At 35.8% G+C, this 23,597-nt stretch overlaps 1 protein-coding gene and 1 non-coding gene across 7 annotated transcripts in view; one reads left to right on the forward strand and one right to left on the reverse strand.

The window, feature by feature from the left end:
• Positions 1–23,597, forward strand: part of KDM4C (lysine demethylase 4C) — a 465,635-nt gene that overhangs the window by 244,990 nt on the left and 197,048 nt on the right. For 3 of the 6 annotated variants that reach the window (XM_066257226.1, XM_066257228.1, XM_066257231.1), the window contains exons 9-12: positions 8,960–9,150; positions 11,965–12,215; positions 14,228–14,541; positions 19,367–19,475. In XM_066257226.1, the coding sequence (XP_066113323.1) occupies positions 8,960–9,150; positions 11,965–12,215; positions 14,228–14,541; positions 19,367–19,475 (865 nt within the window). Of the gene's footprint in view, positions 1–8,959; positions 9,151–9,823; positions 11,433–11,964; positions 12,216–14,227; positions 14,542–19,366; positions 19,476–23,597 lie in introns of those variants that run through there. The other 3 variants (XM_066257229.1, XM_066257230.1, XR_010729088.1) reach the window with 3 other exon arrangements.
• Positions 17,285–17,432, reverse strand: LOC136327420 (small nucleolar RNA SNORA72). Its single transcript, XR_010729640.1, has one exon. It is a non-coding gene; the product is annotated as a small nucleolar RNA SNORA72 (small nucleolar RNA).

The raw sequence follows: 23,597 nt of genomic DNA on the forward strand, positions 1-23,597 counted from the left end.
AGTGTAAACGTAATTATATAGTTTACTTTGCATGTACTCTGTTGAAACAATCTATTTTTTGTCTTTGACTGGTATTATATGAAATGTAACCCAGGAAATCAAAGTGCTGTTCAAATATTATTTTTCAACTTAATCATATTTAAGAATTTTAAAATGCAATTTCCTGTATTAAAATAATTTTTATAAATTGTCAAGGTAATTACAATTTTCTACCAAAATTATTTGTGTAAGAAGATACATTCATAAGTGAGCAATGACTGCATGAGTACAAAGATGAAATAAATCAGTGTTATAGTTGATAATTACATATAACTAAGGGGTGAAGGCCCATTTGGAAATACAGTGGTAGGTCCCTGGGTGTTCTGTAGATAGCAATTGGAAGGAACCAAGGCATTTCCGGTTCTGTTGCATTAGTTTCTTACAAAACTTTTAGCTTTAATGAACTCTTTGAAGAATGACACATCTTTAACCATTTCTGAAAACAAGTTCTGTAAAGTAAAAGGATTTGAATAAAAACTGAGCACTTTGAGTTGACTTCAGTTTTTGCGGAGTCCAGTATGTTTATACACTTTTTGATTTTTGAATTAGGAAAATTCAAAAATCTGAATTTTGAATTTTCTGATAGAATTAGGAAAGCATTTTTATATGAAAAAGGTGACTTGGAGCTCATAGCATCTGCAGTTTTATTTAGCTAATAACTAGAAGAGCTGTAGGGAGACCAGGGTTCAGCAAGCAGAAAGAGAAATGTGGCCACTACTTATTAATGATATTAAACTTATTCATATTCATTAATTTGTTCAAATAACCATCAGTGCTGACCTTTTTTTCTTTTTTTTTTTTAATATCTGGCTTCTTTAGCTCAGCATAATGTATGTTAGCGTCATCTACATTTATTACATTGATTCTGAATTCCCCTTTTTCTAATGTAATTTCTTGCAGCAAAATTTCTAATTCCTTGAGTCAGCTAAGAAATACTGGTCTTTTGAGAGTACTCCAAAGACAGTGAAATTCAGTTCAGATATGTAATTGCCAATGAAAATTTTATGATAAAAGAATGAATGGGCTACAGGCATAGAATATTTTACTCACTTTTTGGAATTTATTTAGAGGAATTCTAATATAAATAAATATCTTTGTGTTTATAGTTAATCCACATATTAAATACTTATATTTATTATTAACTGTCTGGTGAACATGTAAAGAAAAAAATCCAGCAATTTTTGTAGTATCTCATGGTATTTCTACAAATAAACTAATATCAATTGACACTGGCTTTACTAACTGCATAATGCATCTATTTTCTAAAATTGTTCTATTTAACAATTCTAAAGTAGGCCATGTTTCTTGTAAAATAATTGATTAAATGAAATTCCATAAACGTTGAGTGGCTTTTTCATTGGAACATAATGCTAGAAAATACTGATCAGAAACATTAGTCTGTAGAGTCCATATTGCAAAATATTCTTAAGTCATTTTTTTTTTTTTCTGTATTTTTCTGAAGCCGGAAACGGGGAGAGACAGTCAGACTCCCGCATGCACCCGACCGGGATCCACCCGGCACGCCCACCAGGGGGCGACGCTCTGCCCACCAGGGGGCGATGCTCTGCCCCTCCCGCACATCGCTCTGTTGTGACCAGAGCCACTCTAGCGCCTGGGGCAGAGGCCGAGGAGCCATCCCCAGCGCCTGGGCCATCTTTGCTCCAGTGGAGCCTTGGCTGTGGGAGGGGAAGAGAGAGACAGAGAGGAAGGAGAGGGGGAGGGGTGAAGAAGCAGATGGGCGCTTCTCCTGTGTGCCCTGGCTGGGAATCGAACCCGGGACTTCTGCAAACCAGGCCGATGCTCTACCACTGAGCCAACCTGCCAGGGCCCAGTCATTTTCAGAATCAGAAGTAATGGGCTTAAGTAGAGCAGAGGAAGTTTTGGGACTTTTGAACATCTATAAATTTAGTGTAAGTTAACAGTGTGACAGTTTCCGAAAGAGCTGGGTCTTTCTCTTCTGTGTATTTGGTATGATGCAGTAGAACCTACTTCGTGTAATATTGGGTGGATGTTTATATAGATGTGAGATGAAGATTGAGATGTACTAGTGGATTAATAGTAACATAGTTTGTGTTAATGCTAACAAATTATCAGCAGGTTATTATTTACATGTGCAGATAAAGAAGAGTGTTTAGGGTTTGATCATGACTAAGTTGAAAACTGATAAAAGTGTTAAAAAATGGGAAGTAATGAAAATGATGCAAACCTGGGTAAATAAAGATTGGGTTGTAGTTGATCAGTTGGTCAAAAAATCAGGTTAAAAATATTCATCATAGCCTTGTCATTTTAATACTTACATTCTGCAGTTAAAATTTTTCTTGATGCTCTACTTCTAGAATTGTCTGCATAGTTTTTCAGTAAAGTATCTGTACTGAGTATGAAATTATCGGTTGCTATAAAAGATAGTTTAATATTTGAGAATAAAATTATATTTCAGGCCTAGTTACTAATTGTGGCCCTAAATAGCTATCACCATCAGTCACAATTTTGGTTAAATAAGAGGTTGCTATGCCTAATACTTTGCAGTATCTTTGTTACTTACTTAATGTAGAAATAATGAATAATTTTGCCTAATTAGGTTAATAACATATTCTTAAGTCTTTTTGTCATAGCTAAAAGAAGTGAGTTGTTAGAAAACAATAAAATGGGGAATATATGTATATTTTTTATTTATGAAATACTCTTTCTCAAAGGAGAGTGGGTTAGTTTTGATTTAAAAAATGTAAGGTGTTAAAAATAAGCTTTTTCAATTATTGATTTGAATTTCTGAAGGAAATAGTAATTAATATGTTACTTGTGTTTTTAAAATGTGAGCCATTTTATTGTTAAAGTAGTTTTAAAGGTTATTACAGAGGGTGGTATCTCACAGTATTCTTAGATTTAAAGAGATACTCCTCTTGTGTTAGCCGAATATAGCAATATTACTTTATTTGGGTACTCATAAAATTTCAAAACAGGAATTTGCCATCATTGGCTCCTCACCTTTTTTGATTGTCCTCTTAGTAAATTCAACTCACTTTTTTTCTGATCAAAAATACCTTCACATACTAACTTATTTCTTTGTGTTGTTGCCTACATTGAAACTAAGCAGGAAAAAAAAAATTTTGACCTGTAATTTTCTTGTTATAAAGAATTTATTTCTTGTACCTTAAGTTAAAAGGTAAAAATAAAAGTTTGAATTTTAGCATATTTACCATAAGAATATCAATTCATTTTGCAAGTACCATCTGTAATGTACTAAGAATTTCCTCTAGAAAGGATAATGTTTAGTATACAAGATCCTCTGTGAGAGTGGAAAGAAAATCATGAGCCATGGTTGATGCCTCAGTGAATAGAGCATCATCCGGCATATGGATGTCCAGGGTTCAAATCCTTGGTTTGATTACCAGTCAGGGCACACAGGAGAAGCAACCATCTGCTTCTCCCACCCTCCCCACTCCTCTGCCTTTCCCTCTCCCACAGCCAGTGGCTTGATTGGTTGGAGCATGGCCCCGGACACTGAGAATAGCTCTATTGGTCAAAGCAAGTCAGTCTCGGGCACTAAAAATAGCTTGGCACTGGAGCATAGACCCCAGATGTAGTTGCCAAGTGGATACCAGTTGGGGTATATGTGGGAGTCTGTCTCACTATCTCTGCTCCTCTAACCTAAAAAATTAAAGAAAAAAATTTATGGACCACTGTTGACCTTGGGAGGTTCTTAAGCTCTTTGATTATCTTCTGTTTTTCTTCTGTTAAAATTGGAATTTCTGTGTCTCACAAAGATCTATGATAATTGCCTGCAATAATGCAAGGAAACTATATGGCCCATGAAATACATTTGGTGTTTACTAAATGTTAGTTTCTGTTTTTATTTTTAAAAATTTACCCTTCTCCCTATCTTTCTTCCCCTTTGGCAACCATTAGCTTTTCTCTGTATTGATAAGTCTGTTTCTGTTTTGTTTTGTTCATTCATTAATTTTGTTATTTTTTAAGTTACATACGTAAGTGAAATCATACAATATTTGTCTTTGACTTATTTCACGTAGCACAATATCTTTTTTATATTAGCATTATATATGACTAAACAATGGAATATTAGATGAATGGGTTATGAAGATGCAGTGTATACATCTTTATCCATTCATCTATCATACACTTAGGTTGCTTCCATATCTTATCTATTGAAGGTAATGCTGCATTGAACATAGGTGTGCATATATCTTTTCAAATTAGTGTCCTTGTTTTCTTTGGATAAATAACCAGATTTTGAATTGCTGGGTCATATGAAAACTCTATTTTTAATTATTTGAGTAATTTCCATACTGTTTCCTGTAGTGACTACACCAATTTACAACCCCACAAACAGTATACAAGGGTTCCCTTTTCTCCATCCTCACCAACACTTTTTATTATTATTATTATTATTATTATTATTATTATTTTGACAGACACAGAGAGAGGAACAGATAGCGACAGACAGACAGGAAGGGAGAGAGATGAGAAGCATCAATTCTTCATTGTGGCTCTTTAGTCTTCTTAGTTGTTCATTGATTGTTTTCTCAGATGTGCTTGGATGGGAGGATGGGGGCTACAACAGAACAAGTGACCCCTTGCTCAAGCCAGCAACCTTGGGCTTAAGACAGCAACCTTAGGCTTCAAACCAGTGACCTTTGGGTTTGTGGGGTCATGTATATAATCCCCTGCTCAAGCCAGTGACCCCATGCTCAAGCTGGTGAACCTGTGCTCAAGCTGGTGAGCCTGTGCTCAAGCCAGATGAGCCTGCACTCAAGCCAGCGACCTCAGAGTTTCAAAATTGGGGTCTCTGTATCCCAGTCGAATTCTCTATTCACTGCACCACCACATGGTCTGGCTGGTTTTTGATTTTTTGATGCTAGCCATTTGAAAGGTGTGAGGTGATATCTCATTGTTGTTTTTATTTGCATTTCTCTGATGATTAGTGTGGTTGAGCGGCTCCTCATAGGTCTGTTGGCTGTCTGTAGGTGCTCTGTAACAGCCTAATGAAATCCTGTTGGTTCAGTTCTCTTCATTGAGGCTTTGCTATTACAGTCATTTTTTCTTCATTTCATTCTTGTCTCTGCCCCTTTCAGTGTAGGCTGGCAATATTTCTACTGGTATAAAATTCTTAAAAACTGTCCTAGTCTTCTGTGCAATTCATGGGTGCCCAAGCCATCAGACATGTGGGTCCTCCACACATCTTTTCTGGGTGACCACGTATTCATACACCATAAGTATAACCATAACTAATTACTTCTGCCATAACCCTATTTCCAAATAAGGTCTCATTCTGATGTTCTGGGCATTAACATTTTAACACCTTTGGAAGCTTACACAGTTCAACCACATAACAGCCGTATAATGACCTTAACAGCTACCTTAAGTGGCTAAGAAGCTTACTTTGTTTTATTTTAGGCTTACTTTGTTTTATTTTAGGTATTTTTTGTTCTTTTCTAATTATCATTTAATTGTTATAAATAGACTGAAACACAGAGTAATTTCACACATTTTTGCATACTATCAAAGCCTTTCTTACCAGATACTTGCACATAAAACAATTTAAAAATTAGTAATGCTGTGTGTCACAAAAAAACATTTTAAAATAATACTTTAGGGATTTTGTTAAATATTCCTTTTTTATTTTATTAATCCTATAGTGTGGTTGCATGGCATTTCAAATTCTGCAATTCAAATGCTAACTTAGTATTTTCTGGCTTAGAAAGTTGCTGATTTTAAAAAAATATTTTTATCTTTAAATTGGATTACTGGTTTTCAGTATAAATATAATGGAGAACATGAATTTGACTTTCTGGGAAACAGTAACAAAATAATCATGATTCTGTGTAATAAGTCTTAGCATAGTGAACAGGGAAGAATCAGTGTATACATACTGATAATTCTCTTTAAATTTGAATTTAGCATTTTTAATTAGTATGTATGTTCTTAAAAGCAACAGTAACAATAGCCATTCATATTGATATTTTTACTTCATGTCAAAAATAGTTTGTTCTAAAAATATTACCTCTTACTGGTTGTTGCTCTTTGTGCCAGTATACAGTCTGAAAGATTTTTTATTTCTAATTTAGACAGTTAATATTTTTCTTTCCTATCGTGCATTCTTTTAAATGATCTTATTTAATCTTCATAGGGATTTAGATGAGTGTTATTATTTGTTGGTACTTACAAGAGTCGATTTTCTCAGTGCAGCTAAAGTTTACTATTTTTGCCACTATCATTGTTTCTTGCATTATTTTGAGTATTATATAACTTTATTTCTGAATGTTTAAAATTGAAGATAATATTTACCTATTGTACTTATAGTGAGTGTACCAGACAGTTAGCTGAATGGTAGATCTTGTTGCATGTTTATAAAATTCAAGACTTCTGGGAGAAGGGACTAGGAAATGAAAAAGTGTGATACAAAATTCTCCCATGCCAAAGAAACTTATGGTACCTATATTGTACACTCACTTTTTTTTTCATGAAGCAAATATTAGTAACAATGTAAGAATATAAAGAGGTTTCTGCTGATGAGTCTAAACATCTATTTTTTCCTTTAGTGGAAATATTGCATCTTAAACCAAATATATTTAAATTTATCAGGACCCTCATTTTCCATATTTCTACACCAAATAAATATTGCAAAATGACTTAGATCTCTCTCTATACCTAACTAATAGAAAGAAGTGCTGTAGATTAATAGTACCTCATGCCGAGGATCGTTTGGTACAATTTCCTTCAATGTTTAGGCTGAATTTTCTTTGAATAGTAAAATGATAAGCAGGAAAGCTTTGTGGTAGGAACAGTAGCGCTGAGGTAAGGAAGCATACGAGGCATTTGGGCTCCTATGATTAAACTTTTTGGGTTGAGGAGGAATATTTATGTTGATTTTCAATGGAAGAGAAACCTGGAAATCTTACTGGTGGAGTCAAATCTTAGAGCCCTTGAATGCCCAGCTCAGGAGTTGAGACTTAATTTAAAGGATGATTATACCTTATTGAACTCATATAAGAAAGATTACAACATATTTGAGGGTAAAATGACAGCTGTAAAGGTGAATTGGTGCTAGAAGGCCCTGGAGGCAGGGAACTTCGCTTGTTATGCTAGAATTTAATGTCTGACAGTGAGGCTCCCAGGATCTTGGTATAGGAATGTGTATAGGAGACATTTTAGAGGCAGAATTAATGGTATTTGATGACAAACTGAATTTCTAGAGGTAGAGGGAAAGGGGGGGGATTAGGAAATGTTGAGTGTGAATGTAGGAGATTGGAAGAATTGTGATACCAAGTTCATAACACAATATTTATTTGCAGAAGTTGGCTTAAGGCATGTTGAGTGTTAGTTGTTTTCTGAACCTTCAAATCATAGTGCCTGTTAACATTTGAATTCTATGGAAGGAAATTTTGGACTGGATATTATTAAAACTATAGTTAATTTGCATGTGGATGTTAATTGTATCACTAAAATATTGAGAGACTTACAGTTTTAAGGCTCTTGTTGAGTCAACTAGTCCATTGCCTGTGTGTCAGGGATTCTGAAGGTATACTGCTCACAAACATTAGGGGATATTTTATAGCTTCATATTCATTTTGAAATGTCTCCTAATTTTTGTGAGCAGTATATATTAGTTACACCTTTGAGACTACTTCTTTTTTTTTTTTATAAATTTTTATTAATGTTAATGGGATGACATTAATAATTCAGGGTACATATATTCAAAGAAAACATGTCTAGGTTATCTTGTCATTAAATTATGTTGCATACCCCTCACCCAGAGTCAGATTGTCCTCCGTCACCCTCTATCTAGTTCTCTGTGCCCCTCCCCCTCCCCCTAACTCTCTCCCTCCCTCCCTCCTGCGTCCCCCCTCCCCCCACCCCTGGTAACCACCACTCTCTTGTCCATGTCTCTTAGTCTCGTTTTTATGTTCCACCAATGTATGGAATCATGTAGTTCTTGTTTTTTTCTGATTTACTTATTTCACTCCGTATAATGTTATCAAGATCCCACCATTTTGCTGTAAATGATCTGATGTCATCATTTCTTATGGCTGAGTAGTATTCCATAGTGTATATGTGCCACATTTTCTTTATCCAGTCTTCTATTGAAGGGTTTTTTGGTTGTTTCCATGAGACTACTTCTGCATCAGTGTTTGAATGATATCTGTCTTGCATCATGGAGTTTGTGCTAGATGCAGTTTAACCTGTGTGAAGTCTTTGGAAACTTGTTTTATATAAATTAAAATGCTAAGTAAGTATACATTCATGAGAATCAAAGTCCTGGTGGATTAAAAATAATCTTTTCTCTGAACTCACCTTAATACTATTCCTTTTTCCTAGTGGATATATTTGTAGTGGTGATGGTGGGTGTTTTTACGACATATAAGAGACTCTTCTTTAACTCCTAATTGTTAGTGACTTTGTGAGGGTTTGTTTGTTAATTAATATAATGTGATTAAAAGTTATCTTGAAGAAAACTTATCTCAACACATTGATTTAATACTTATTCTAATATTCACTGGCTACTTTTGTGTGTGAACCTAGGTTTTCAGCTTTATAGACATTTCAGCATTCAGCTCACTGATACATTCTTATTATGGAAGGGTGGTTAATCCTTCTGTTGTTGGCATGCTTTTGAATTTGTGCTGTTTCCTTTTAAGTTATTCCTGGTACACAGTTCCCTATGAACTCTACCATACCTTTGAACGTACTATTTTTACCATTTATAAATGTGAACATGCAGGTTCTCACCTCCATTCAGAAGGAATTGAATTTTTTCTCACTGAAGGTTTGAAAATGTAAAACATCCTACCAATAATTATGTGATGGCTAAATATTCATGTATATATATTACATTCAAAGTAGAACTCAGTGTGACTTTCTGTAGCTAGTGACATGTTTCAAGCACAACAATCCCTTTGTGTTTCAGTGCACCTGCAGGAAAGACATGGTGAAAATCTCAATGGATATATTTGTGAAGAAATTTCAGCCAGATAGGTACCAGCTTTGGAAGCAAGGGAAGGATATGTACACCATTGATCACACAAAGCCTACTCCAGAATCCACCCCTGAAGTAAAAGCATGGCTGCAGAGGAAGAGGAAAATAAAAGCATCTAGGAGGTAACTCTTCCTCCCTACCCTATCCCACTTGTGCTAAAAATTTACTTCTAATAAATTTACATAATATCTTATTGAAATTTTGAGGCAAAGAATTTTTAATTCTTGAAAAGTTAGTAAATAAATATAATGTAGGAAGAGTTATATTTTGTGATTGAGAATATTCCTGAAGTTGTCACACATGGCAAGTAGAACAACACTAGAACTTCTCAGTCCTTACACTAATGTATTGTAAAGTTGTATTGGTGCTCTCTATTCATCTCCATGTTTTTAATGACTTCCATGTGTTGATTTCAAACTTTTTCATTTTCCTACCAATTTTCTTTCTGTCTTAGTTTATTCCTTCATTTGTCAAATACCTAGGATACTACTTTTCTCATTAAGATGCCTATATTTTGCTTCATTTTGTACACTTGGTTTTATTCTTTTACGAGATATAAAGCAGAGCATATGGTGTTTCTGTAACATGGCTGTCCCTGTGAACTTCATTCTACATTCCATTTTTGTGGCCAAGGCCATTTTGGAGGCTTTTATGCCTGTCACACTGTTTTAAAACCCACAGAGTAGGGTATATATTGTGTTGCTCAGGCCCTTGGGCAATCCTTTAGGCTCTTTATGTTTTCCAGGGTTATATTACATTTTTACTCTCCAATATTACTCATTGTTTTTCTTTCAGATTGTAAAAGTAATATTTGTGCATTGGAGAAAATTTGTAAAATAAGGAAAAGAATAATGAAGGAATCCTAAATCACTCATAACCTCACAATCCAGAGATAACCAGTGTTAACATTTTCTATATATCCTTTACATATATATTGATTATATATCATATTATATTATATACCTTTCTAAAATTGGGACCATGCTCTCTTAACAATTTGGTGACCAGTTTTTTGAGTGTTTTTAATGTAATTGAATGGTTTGCTACAACTTGATTTTTAATGACTGCATGTATTCAAGTAATCTCCTGTATTTGGACCTGTAGCTTGTTTCCAATTTTTTGCTATTTAGTAAGATAACACTGTAATTTTAAATCTTTGCCCACACCTTTGATGCTTATTTTCTGATTCTCTTTTTTCCCCCTGACATTTATTTTCTGCTATTTTAGAATGATAGTGAGCAGAGGAACCTTAAGAACATGGAGTCAGACTTCCTCATTTTATGAGAGATACCTGAATTAGTAGCAGAACTCAAACTGAGGTGTTCTTTTTTTCATCATATAGTATATAGCAGTGATTTTCAAACTGTTAGTTTTAAAATCAATTTAGTAAGTTTGGAACAACATTTTTAATTTAGGAAGTAAAATAGAATAAAAAATACCATAGTTCTTCCTGTGTGGTAAGGGTAAGTATTATGACATGTGTGAGCATGTGTGTTGTGTTGTGTCATTATCTAGAATGTACAACTTACTATGGGTTGCATTCAAATAAGTTAGGGAAACAAAGATTTAAACACTCAGTGCCTTGGATTAATATGTTAATCCACATTACAAAAAATGATAGTTGTGGGAGGGGTTAGTAGTCAGTCTTGAATTCTGAAGCAACACCAGTAGCTCATGTTGAGAATTGTTCTTTAATGGACAAAAAACAATAATACTTTAATTAGGTATATGATCTGGACTCCTAGTTACTAGCCACAGTGTTCCTTTTGGGTTGACAGAGAACATAGATCCATGACATTGAACAGATTTGAAATGCCTTGTAGTAGGTTGAAATAATCAATGGACTGCTCACCCAGTTTGGAAGTCTAATGTTAAGAGGCATGTTGATTATGCTCAGCCTTGTGGCTTGATCATAGAATTTGATGACTGCCTGTAATACCCTATCTAGGGAAGTTTAATGAAGGGAATGATTCATTGAAATCTCAAAGAGATGTCAGCCACCTCACTTTACAGATACTATTCTATTAATAACGTGAAGATTTTCTACATAGGCCAGTGCATGGGTTCTCAATAAAGGTATTAATGGTGATGCTGATACTAATACTATTACTGCCAGCAACAGCCAAAGCTAATTTACAAAGGTTATCTGTGGCTACCCCCTTTATCTCAGATCTCCATTCTTTCTTACTTCCTGTAGTACTTAGTGTTTTATGTGTATATGTATATGTGTTTTGGGGCATTGAAATACATGTTGCTTTAAGTTGTAACTTTTCCTAAATGAAAATGTTAGAAATGTTATATCATGCACAAAAGACATCTATGACAAAGCCATCAAGTGATTTGCTGGAAAATACTAAAAGAGGAAAAAAATAAAGATGGTGACCACTCTGAAAATAATAAGTTGGTATAAGATGTTAAATATATAAAGTTGACCTTCCTTCCCTTTTATTTCCTTTCGCTAATGATGATTTGGTATTACATGCTAATGATTTTAATGCATACTTCGGAATCATACCAAATTCAGGGACATGGTCTCTTGTTCACCTTGGAACGTGAAGAATCAATTCAGATTTTAGCAACAGCTTTATGAGCTCTCCTCATTTTTCCTTCTCATTTCTGATTATCTAAATAATATTTAATTTATTGACTTGATTTCCCCATGTCAATTTTTTACTTTATTTTTATTTTCCAACTTCTTTTAATATTGAACTATTTATAGTTGTTTTAATTTTTAGTAAATTGTTATTAAAATTCTTGTTAAGATTTCAATTTCATAATTAATTTTTTAGTTGTGATGATTATCTTTGCACAATAATTTAGAAACTATCAATTTTTTTCTTCTTTCAGCAAGTGAAAATAACTTTTGTGTTGGTATGTGTTTTATCCTGTTCGTTGCATGCATTCTGTGCTCTGACCTCAGCTTTTCTTGTTAATAGCTTCCAGTGCACTAGTTCTAACTCAAAGAGGCCTAAGAATGTGGAGGACGAGGAAGTGCCAACTGCAGTCGATGGGGCGGAGGGCCCTACCCTTGACCCAGACCCAGACCCAGGCCCAGAAGACCTCAAAGTCAGTGAGAAGCCAAAAGAAGCAATAAAGCTAGGGAACACAGAAGTACCTTCAGAGGAAGAGGCCTCTGCTAGCAGGATGCTGCTGGGTCAGAATTCTTCAGATAATATCAGACTCTCAGGTGAGAAACTGGCTGATTGTTTCACATATACAACGAGTAGGTGGTTGATGATCTGGTGCCTTTGGTCTATATTCACTAGGACGGATGTCTGACTTTTCCACATAGCTTAACCAATAAACTGTCTAGAGTTAAGGGGTAAATCAGGAGACCAAGGGAATACTTTAAAGGTCAGGAACCCCACTGCTATGTGGAGTGGAACTATGGGCAAATAGCCAGCAGGACCTATTTGGTTTAATAAAGAAGATCCTGAAATGAAAAAAAAAAATTCTTGATATAAGTCAATTTATAGTATACAATGCACTTTTGGAAAGCTTCTCTTGAGTTCACATGGAACAGGAAAAACCAATTATAAATAATTCCTTGCAGATTCATAGCTTTCTTCTTAATTTTAAGAAAAGAATAAGGTTTTTAAAAAAGAACCACAAAAAACATTCAGTCTTTGAAAATGGTATGCACAGTTCTGGCTGTTCCTCTATACCAGAGCCACCATCTGTAAGTCTCTGCTTTGCCCCCTTCCCCCTTTCATAGCATATATCTCTGAAACTGCTCTAATGCTTTGCCTTTTTGCTATATGTTGGGGTGCTTGTCTTTTTACTAATTGAGCTTATTTGTAATTTCTGTCTCCTCATACCACTCAGCCAGTCTGTCCTTCGATCGTGGGACTCTCCAGAATTCAGCCATGCCTCCCACCTTCTCCCACTGCCTCTTCCTTCAAGGCACCATTATCTCTTGCCTGGACTATTGCAGAAATTGCTTCCTTCTGGTTTTGCCAGTGTCCACTTTAGACATCTCTGCTAGTCAGTTCTTTACATGGCAGTCATATTGATCCTTGAAAATGATGTAGCTTAGTTCTCGCCCCACTTTTTTCTTTTTTACCCTTATTCTACTTAAAAGAAAGAAAAAGTCCTTATCATAGTCATAATTAATCTGACCTTCAGCTGCTTCTCCATGCTTGTTACTGTTTGTTCTTGAAGTATAGCTTAAATCATAGACTTTTCTTCAATGAGTTCATATTTTAGTTGAGAGCTAGACAAATATAATTACAATATAGTATCTTAAGTGCCATGTTAGAGTGTTGCTGGTATACAAGAGAAAAGACCCGAAACAGATAGGAGGCTACACTGGCAATATTTCTTGGAATAGGTGATACCTGAATTGATGAGATAAATAGATAGAAGGTAGGAAGGTGAGAATGTGGAGAAGGGAATGGCAGCAAGCAGTGCAGAAAAGGCAGTTATGCAGTGCATATGGCTATTTCTTTACAGTCCCTCACCTTGGTTTAATTAACCGCTTTTTGAATTACTGGGTAGTTTAGGCCAAGGGCACTCAGTTTTATTAGTTTTGTTGTTATGTAGTTCTTTGAATTTTGACCTCTAGGTTTTGAGACTTGGCAGAAACTTAAGTAGACAATGTGACTAGGTTCAGTATCAGAGCTAGTATGTGACAGGTGAATTGATGCTGTGTGTGTGTGTGTGTGTGTGCGTGTATGTAAGGGAGGGAGAAGGCTGAATAGAGATGGCAGTGGAAGAGAAGTGCTTATGATATTCTCCTTTTATTGATGACATTGCATGATACAGGATGAACGTAGGAAATAATTTTTACTGGATCTGCACAGCCTTACTTGTGCTTTCTACTTACATCCTTTGACCTGAAATGGTTCAACAGCAGCATCTCTTACTGTCATATATTAAAATATATTTGTTATTTTTAGAAATATTTCAAAATGCTATTGCTTTGGATAATTATTGTTATTGCCCTTGCTTTTGACATTTGTCCATAGTAGAACCTCTTTCTGATTCCTTATTTTGTCAATAAGTACATTTTTTGCCAAACTCCAAGGTCTCACCTTAACAGCTACAAAGACTATGTGGTGCTACAGTGACCTTTCCCACCCATGTTTGTGGAAGTTTAGAGGGGAAGCTGGAAGATAGGAGTTTAGTTGAGAATAGTTTATCAATTGTACTCAGTAATAACACAATGCAAGATTTATTGTCTTTTATTTTACTCCTCAGGAAACAGCTGCTTAAGTACATCTGTAACAGAGGAAATAAAAACTAAAGATGACCAAGCCTATGCCATCATTCCATCTTTGAATCCCAGTGAGACTGACGATTCATTATCTGTTAGCCACGTGACCCCTGAGGAATCAGACCCACCCAGACATCCATGGCCAAAGTCACCTGAGTTGTACTCCTCAGTGGCAGAGGGTAACAGTGTGTTGACAGAGGGAGAAGAGAGGGATATGGAGAGCCGTGCAAGTGGCCTTGAACCGGGGGGAGTCCCAGCGGTCCCCAGTGGAGAGAAAAATGGCTTCAACGTCTCCAGTGTATGTGACAATGTCCATTTTTACTGTATTTATTGCGTGGTGAGAGGAATTTCTGAAAACTGTGCTATGCATAAAAACTTGCTACAGGGCAGAAATAACATTTCACAATTTATGGGTCTTAAGCACATTTTCTTTGATGATTGAGAGGTAAGCCTTCTATGAGGTCTGGCATACATGATGATAATTCAGAGAGCATGGAACCTTTGGCCACATGTTAGAGATTAATTTTATTTTAAAAATTTTCTAAAATTAAACTCTATTTGAGGTAACTATAGGTTCATATACAGCTGTAAGAAATAGTACAGAAAAATCCTGTGTACCCATTTTCCCCCATTAGTAACTTCTTAGAAGACTATAGTAGGATATCACAATGATTTTGACATTGATACAGTCAAGATAAAAAGTGGTTCTATTACCTACAGTGTTAACCAGGCTGGAAATGATTTACCTCCAGGGCTTTGATCTCCTTCTGTTAACAGTTATGTCTCTGGGTTCTAGGCTTCCCATAGCCTGTATTGTAACATTATAGCTCCCTTGGTCATGCTTTCCCTTGACACTTTCTTTGTGGACACTGATTCTAGAACCAGACTATCCTTTCTGGCCCTGCCCACTGCCAGAAACAGGCCCATGTGCCTCTTGGAAAACTCAAGACCTCTTTTTTATTTAATTTATTGAGGTAACATTGGTAAATACAATTATATAGTTTTCAGGCGTACAGTTCTGTGATACATCATCTGTATATTGTTTTGTGTATTCACCACCACCCCAAGTCATCTTTTTCCATCACCACTTACCCCCTCACCCCCCTTACCTTCTTGGGTACCTTCTCTACCCCCCTTTTCCTCTGTTAATCACTATACTGTTGTCTGTGTCTATGAGGTTTTTTATTTTTTTAGTTTTTTTGCTTAATCCCTTCACCTTTTTCACCTAGCCCTCCGTCTCCCACCAACAGCTGTCAGTCTGTTCTCTGTTTCTATGATTCTGTTTCTATTTTGTTTGTTAGTTTATTTTATTCATTAGATTTTACATTTGATTGAATCATAGGGTATTTGTCTTTCTCTGACTGGCTTTTTTCACTTAACATAATAATTTCCAGGTTCATCTATGTTGCAACAAAGGGTAAGATTTCCTGCTTTTTTATGGCTGAGTAGTATTCCATTGTATAAATGTACCACAGCTTTTTTTATCCACTCATCTACTTATGGACACTTGAGCTGCTTCCCAATCCCCCTAGTTATTGTAAATAGTGCTGTAGTAAGCATAGGGGTGTATATATTCTTTTGAATTAGTATTTTGTGCTTCTTTGGTATACTCTCAGAAGTTGAATCACTGGGTAATAAGGCAGTTCCATTTTTAATTTTTTGAGGAAACGCCATACTATTTTCCACAGTGGATGCATCAATCTGCCTTCCCACCAACAGTGCATGAGGGTTCTCTTTTCTCCATATCCTTGCTAGCATTTGTTCAAGACTCCTCTTGATAACCAATCTCCCCATTCTGTGTGCTTGCACAGGGACTCTCTGTTTCTCATATGTTCCTATGATGTTAATATATACTTTCAGCATGAACTGTTGCTGTCACCACACAATTATGGGTGGATCACGCAGTCACACTCTGATTGTATATAGTGATTCCGAATTCATTCATCTCTTTTGACCTATACAACTAGATGAAGGAATTCAAGTGGTAAGTAAGAAAAGCCTCAGTTGTTGGAGCTGAGAAATGGAGTAGGCCCCTGATTCCTCCTGTTCATTTCAACTCACTACAGACCTTTCAGTATCATTGAGAAGGAAAGGGAGATTAGATAAGGAAATCCACTTGGAATATTCTGTTTATTAGTAGTCCTAAAATGTCAAATAAAATATAGATAATTTCCTAATTTGACCTAATAACCTTTATCATTTTATATGTGATTGTATATTCTATTGAACCATAAAATATTTATCAAAAACATATGAGAAATAGAAAAATATGGTCTAATTTATTTGAAAAGGTTCAGGGAAGTTTGAAAATAGTATTCCCATATTAGTACACAAGTGTTATAATTAAATTTCATGTAGGAAGTAATTGTAGCTGAGTAGATAATGAGATTCTAGAATGGTAAGTGAAATGCTTATTTAAATTATATTTAGTCACATACTTAAACTAGAATGGAACTGAAAGTAACTTTTCTAGTTCCTCGCTTACCCTCAGTACCTTTAACCGTTTTATCTATCATTTCACCAACTAAGACTGCCCATATAAGAAACCAAATGCTGCTCTTGAGGCCTGCCTGACTTGGTTTACCTTCTTAGAGATACCTATAATGGTACCCTTTACCGACACAGTGGTGTCAGACAGTCCTGAGTAATACAGACCCATTTCATTTTTGTGTAGTTTTGATCAGTGTTTCTTCTTATTAAGTGTAATACTATGTGTGTTCTGGTGCAATCAGCTTTAGTCAGTTTTCTCTGGAAATACTAAGTTATTTTTTGAACATTGTCTGCCTCTTTATCTATAACTAGGCTTCGTGCTTTCCGTGCAATACACCAAATATGTTAACATTTTACATGTTATTCCTGCTGACCAATATACTCCTTCCCCAGAGACCTAAATAAATGTATTGCTTCTTCATTGCACTCAAGATTTCAGTCAATTGTCTTCTCTTTAGAAATTGCTTTCTCTGATGACTCTGTATGACATAGCGCCCTCCTCGTCTCTTTCCATTCCTCTGTCCTACTTTATTTTTTATTTTTATATTTTGGTTCATCACTAGCATTTATAAAAGCAGACCAAGGAAACTAGGTCTGGGGACACATACATGGTCTTAATATAGCAAATGTTTAGCCCTCCCTGATTATTGTTGGAATCCATGGGAGTCCGAAAGACCAGAGTAACAGGCTTTATTGAAAGGAGGAAAGGAACCCTGCCAGGCACTTCTCCCGGGGAGAAGAGCGCCAGTTACAGACTAGGGGTGAGTTATATAGTGTTTGGGAGAGCCTGAGGGGATACTGAGGCAAAAGTCCTGGTATGTCCGGAATGCTCCTCCTTGGGAGGCTTCGAGCATGTGGGTGTTGAATCAAAAGTCCTGGGCCCTGGCCGGTTGGCTTAGTGGTAGAGCATTGGCCTGGCGTGCGGAAGTCCCGGGTTCGATTCCCTTCCAGGGCACACAGGAGAGGCGCCCATCTGCTTCTCCCCCTCTCCTTCCTCTCTGTCTCTCTCTTCCCCTCCTGCAGCCAAGGCTCCATTGGAGCAAAGATGGCCCGGGCGCTGGGGATGGCTCCATGGCCTCTGCCTCAGGTGCTAGACTGGCTCTGGTCACAACAGAGCGTCACCCCGGATAGGCAGAGCATCGCCCCCTGGTGGGCATGCCGGGTGGATCCTGATGGGGCGCATGCGGGAGTCTGTCTGACTGCCTCCCCATTTCCAGCTTCAGGAAAAAAAAAAAGTCCTGTATGTCCGGAGCCCCTCCTTGGAGCGGCTTGTCAGCTTTTTGGAATTCCTCTGTCTCAGGGGTGATAGTCTAGTAAGGGTGAGGTCTGACAGATAAGCGGAACATCAAGAAGGCAGTTTGGAATACACATATCTATCAATTATTAAAAATTAGAATGAGAATATTAGCAGTATTATTTTTCCTGTGTATTTGTTTAATAGTACCTGATATTTACTTTTTCCTTGTTTATTGTCTGTGCTCTTTCCCATCTGTAAGACATACTCCTTGGAAGTAGGGGTTTAGTATAATTTTTCCTGCTGCAATTCAACTTTTTGAACAGTGTGGCATATGGTGAGGGCTTAATAAATATTTCTTGTTGTTGACTAAGTTATAATTTCCCACATTACTTTTTAGCCATTTTATAAACCTCAACCTGTTTTACTTTTCCCTACTCCTAGCTGGATTAGAATGTCTCGCATCTTTTCTCGGCACATCCCTGTTGGTGTCAGAGGCCAGTGTAGTTTCTGTACTTCTGGCTTCTGCTGTTTCAGCGATAGGAAAATTTTAGAAACTCTTGTTTCCTAGTGAACTGTCGATATTATAAACTTACTAGTTTTCAACTCTTTCTCTGGGAATTTTTCTACCCTTACCCTCCCAAGCCCCTCCCCCCACACACCTTTTTTTTTTGGATTGAGTGAAAAAGAAAGCTTGTAAGTGGATTCTATCTGGAAGATATCAAAATATACATGGCTTTCCCCCCTCTCCCTTGAAAGAAAAATGTAGCTTGAAGAACCCAGAACAAAAGATTTTCTATAAAATTTAAGTGATTTGAAGATGTCAGAAATTAACAAAGAAAACAAACAAACACCAAAACTTTGACTTGTTATTTAATCCTCAGAGAAGTGACAATTTATGCCTGACTGAAAGGAAGTGTTTGTCCTCATTTTGGCGGTATATGGTTTTCTGTGTGGATAGAAAGCAAAATAACTTAAATTCTCTCATGTAAGCAGCGTAGACATGACCAAGTGCCTAGTCCTATATTGTTATGGATATATTGTATAATACTAAATTTAGATTAGTTTTAAAGAACTTTTGAAAGCTTGCTAACTGCTGAGTTTATTGCAGGCTCGATAAGCCTACCCTGCACTACATACAGATAGTATTTTAATGCAAAGTAGAAGGATAGTTAATTGACCTCTTGGTAAAATAACTAATAGAATGGATTTCTATTTCTTTTGATTTAATGGTTTAAATATCTTTTAAAAAGAACTAATCCCCCAGGAGGTAAAAAATGTACAAGGAGTCTTATAATTAAATTGTCAGAAATCACTATGAAATGTATGTAGTGTTTTGTTTAAAACAAATTTTTAACTGTAGGCATCCCCCTCCTCCCTATTTTTGTTCTGTAATCAGAGAATAGAAGGAGAAACCAAAACGGCTAAAAGTTGGCGCCATCCACTCAGCAAGCCTCCAGCGAGATCTCCAATGACTCTGGTGAAGCAGCAGGCAACAAGTGATGAAGGTAGGCTTGTGAAGTTTTCAGTATTTCTTTTTGTATGTATGTACAGTAGTCAGTATTTATTGTCAGTTGTAAAATACTTTTCTAAAAAAATGGCTTGATAGAGAAGTCATTTGACCACATGCTTATATATATTGGAACAAGATCAGGGGTAATAAACAATTTTCAGTCAGCTGAAATTTGGATATCAGGGATAAATACTTGCTTCACATAATCTAGCCATGTTCCTAAAGTCTTCCCGTTTTATATAATGGGATAAACTTGGTCATTGCTGACATTCTTTTTAGGATACTCCAAAGAAGTTAAGAATCACTTCTTTAAAAGCATCAAATCATGGAATTAATATGCTGTTAAGTTTCTTTGCATTGTCAATTCTTTAATTTATTAACAATTATCTTGAGTAAAAAACTGTGCAATACTTCCATCCCGTTATACCTGGTGTGGCAAGGCGCAAGAGGAGGGTGATAGCTGAGCTCTCGAGATGAAGGAACTCCAGAGGGGATACAGAAAGATATGACTTCCAGATTGGAAGATGAGAGCTAATGTTATGGCTGTTTAGGAAAATACACTGAGATTAGAGTGGATGTAGGGAAATTGGAGCTATGACCTCATAGGTCTTTGAGACACATAAAGCTGGACTCTTAAAAAAAAACCTATACCCTTAAGTATGTATTAGGGAAAAACAAAAACCACAGCTGACCATAGGCACAAGCAGAGGACAGAGGACTTGATGCCTGGGTTGGACTTGTGTGAGGAAAGGTGATAGGATAAGAAGAGACAGTTACCCTAACAGTTCTTAACCTTAGGACTGCAGTCAAATTTATGCTTTCTTATTCCAGGTCAGAAATTTAAAGTAAAAGTGGATACTGCCTGTTAAAAACCCTCAGGGCATCTAGCAGAAGCAATTGCAAAATCTCTAGAACCCACCGAAAGAGGAATCTGGTTGACTAATGGACAGTAGATTCTCTGACTGGATCATTGTTTTGTCCCTTTTAAGTTTTTTGACTTTGGAAAGTCTACTCTTGCCTTCAGTTTCTTCTTTGTAAAATATGAATACTAGTCAGGAATGATCAAGGTTTCCAAGCTATAGGTTCATGTCTGGATTTTGGGCACTTCAGATATCCTAAAATAACATATGGTGGTATGTTGAGCTTATCACCTTTGGACTAAATTTTTATTTGTTATTCTTCAACTATACTTTTATGATTTCTAGAATAATTATACAAAAAGATAGAAAGATGTAGATACCCATCCATACTGCTTTCACCCAAGTGCAGAGGTGATCCCACCTTCAAGTTTGAAAATTTACAAGATTCTGATTAAAACCCTGGTATGGTTCTAATTTTCTCTAATCTGAACAGTCGGGATAACTTTTTATAACTCATCAATTCAGCCAATGCAATACTGTAATGAGTTGTTAAGCATCTCTTTGAAATTAAAGACAACTCAGACCCTCATCCCTATATCTGTAATATCTGCATGCCTCCAGGGTTTGATTAGGAGTGTACTTCAGGCAATGGAACAGCAATTTATTTTTTGGACAGTCTGTCTGTATTAATATTATAATTCATTTAGTAATGGATTAAATATTTAAATACAGAGATGGAAGAGATGGAAATTGCTGCTTTAATTAAAGATTATTCTGGGTTTGATCATTATTTAACTCATTTAACCTAGGTTTTCAGTTTTTTGAAAGAACAAAATGTATACATTTAAGTGTAATTAAGTAAGGAAAATCTTAGGAACTCAAGACTGGCACAAATTGATGACTTTCCCAAATGTTTTTCTCTGTTTCACGCTCCTTCTATTAAAGCATTCATGCTTATGATGCAATTAAATACTAAACTAGTCCTGAGCATATTTTCCCAAGATTAGAACTATCCACTTGATTTCACTTTGTAGGAGTGTTTTCTTTTCTTCTGAGATTGCCTGATATTTCCTGTGGTATTTTCTGAAGTTACCCTGTGTCATTCATTAGTCACTGTAAGTGCTACTTCTGGTGCACAAGCTGGTTTTTGGGTACTTTGCAGATACTGCTCAAACAAAAGGACATTATTTAGAAGTGGCTGTTTCACTTTACTTTTGCCAGATAGATATTTTGAGGGAGAATTATGTCCTCCTGTCCCTGGTGTGCTATAACTCCTTCCTTTTTAAGAGTATTAGTATAGATTTGTTGGTCTTCATTTTATTTCTTTTATTTCAAGGTTTTATTAAGTGAATATATTGACCAAATGTAATAATGATGTCTTCTGTTGATTCAAACTTTACAAATGTAATTTTAATTTTTAAATTAAATTAAGATTTTATTTTGTATTACTCTTTGACATGGACAAGAGTGTGGTGGTTACGGGGTGGGGGTTGGAGGAGAGGGAGGGTGTGGGGAGAGGGGAGGGGCACAGAGAAAACCAGACAGAAGGTGACGGAAGACAATATGACTTTGGGTGATGGGTATGCAACATAATTAAATGTCAAAATAACCTGGAAAAAAAAAAGCACTCTTTGTTTTGTTTTGCTGAATGATAATGGGCCTATGACTGGTTCTCCTAGGGAATCTTCTAGTCTCTTCTTGGCTGTTAGTGCCTACAAGGCCTTGGAGAACTAAGTCATGGAATCTCTAAGATTCATCATGTGTTTTACTCATCTATATAGTGAAATGGTTGGATTATTAGTGATCCCAAAGTCTCATTAAAACTCCAAAAGCCTTTGATTCTATGAAAATTTAATAGGAATGGATACTGTGTAGTCCCCTTTGCCCCATGTTTTCATTGAAAAGCAAAATAGTCAAGTATATAAACATTCCTCATAAGCAGTGTTTCCCTTGCATAAACACTTCTTTTTCTCTGCCAATTTTGAAAAACAAATGCTGTTTTATGACTGTTGCATGTCAGGCTCCAAATGTTATTAATTTTTATATAATGATCTTTTTGTTCTATCAATTCTTACTAGCTTGATGTAATATTGTACTCTCAGAATAAGCACAGTTATAGTTTCTGTTTGTTTAAGCAATAAAACAACAACTTCAGCAGATTACTAGGTAGATTGGCCTGAAATGTCTGTTAATAGGTAACAGCCAATGTTTTTCTGCATTATGTGGGCATAAAACCTTAGATTTTGTTGGTACTCAGATTTAATGGGTATTTTACCTAGCATTCAGCTGTATAATAATAATTGGGTATTCTCAGTTTAGCTTGATTTCTCTGTCCATAAATTCCATTGTGACACCCAATAGCATTGCCTTTTACTGTAATATGCAGAATAAAAATCAAAAGCACCTTTCTCTTATTCTGCTCGTGGCTTCATAAAGGTTTGATTGAATTAGAAGAAAAATGTTAGCTTTTTAATTAATGTTATATGGTTGCTGTACTTTTCATAATCAATCTCAAAACTTCTAAACATGGTTGTCATAATGTCTTGATGTCTGAATATAGTGAAAGTGTTGGGATTATAAAATGATAGTTAAGACTTTGATTCTTTTGATTTCATGTGTATATTATGCTTTTACAGTCTTGAAGAAAAAGAATGAGGACAAGCTTTTTTTAAAAAAAATTTTATTTATTGATTTTACAGAGAGAGGAGAGAGTGGGGGAGTGAGAAGTATCAACTCATAGTTGCTTCACTTAAGTTGTTTATTGCTTGCTTGTTGATTGTGGTATGTACCTTGACTGGGCAAGCCCAGGGTTTTGAACTGGCAACCTCAGCATTCTAGGTCAATGCTCTACCTACTGTGCAATCACAAGCCAGGCAGGAAAAGTTTTTGATACTGAGAATTGTGTGGTTCATTCTACTCTTGAGAAAAATAAATTACTGTATTAGGTTGAAATATATAAAATTGGTAATGTTTGATTTTTTTGTATTTACAAAAACTGTTACTGATTTCATACAACTTAACTATATTACTTTACACTTCCTCAAACTTGTACACAGCTCCCTTTCCCTGGAGACAGAGATGTCTTCATTCCATAGACCATTGAATTATCCCTTATTTTATACCATGTTCTTTTCATTTCTATTTCCACCTGTGATTTGTTGTGTAACTAACTATGAAGATCAAGAATAAGCATGCAAAGTTTGTGAAGTTTATTTAGATTGTAAAATTTATTTTATGATTTACTTATTTTTTTTTTC

This window comes from Saccopteryx bilineata, chromosome 2 (genome assembly GCF_036850765.1).
Source record: "Saccopteryx bilineata isolate mSacBil1 chromosome 2, mSacBil1_pri_phased_curated, whole genome shotgun sequence".
In the NCBI taxonomy this organism is placed as follows: domain Eukaryota; kingdom Metazoa; phylum Chordata; class Mammalia; order Chiroptera; family Emballonuridae; genus Saccopteryx; species Saccopteryx bilineata.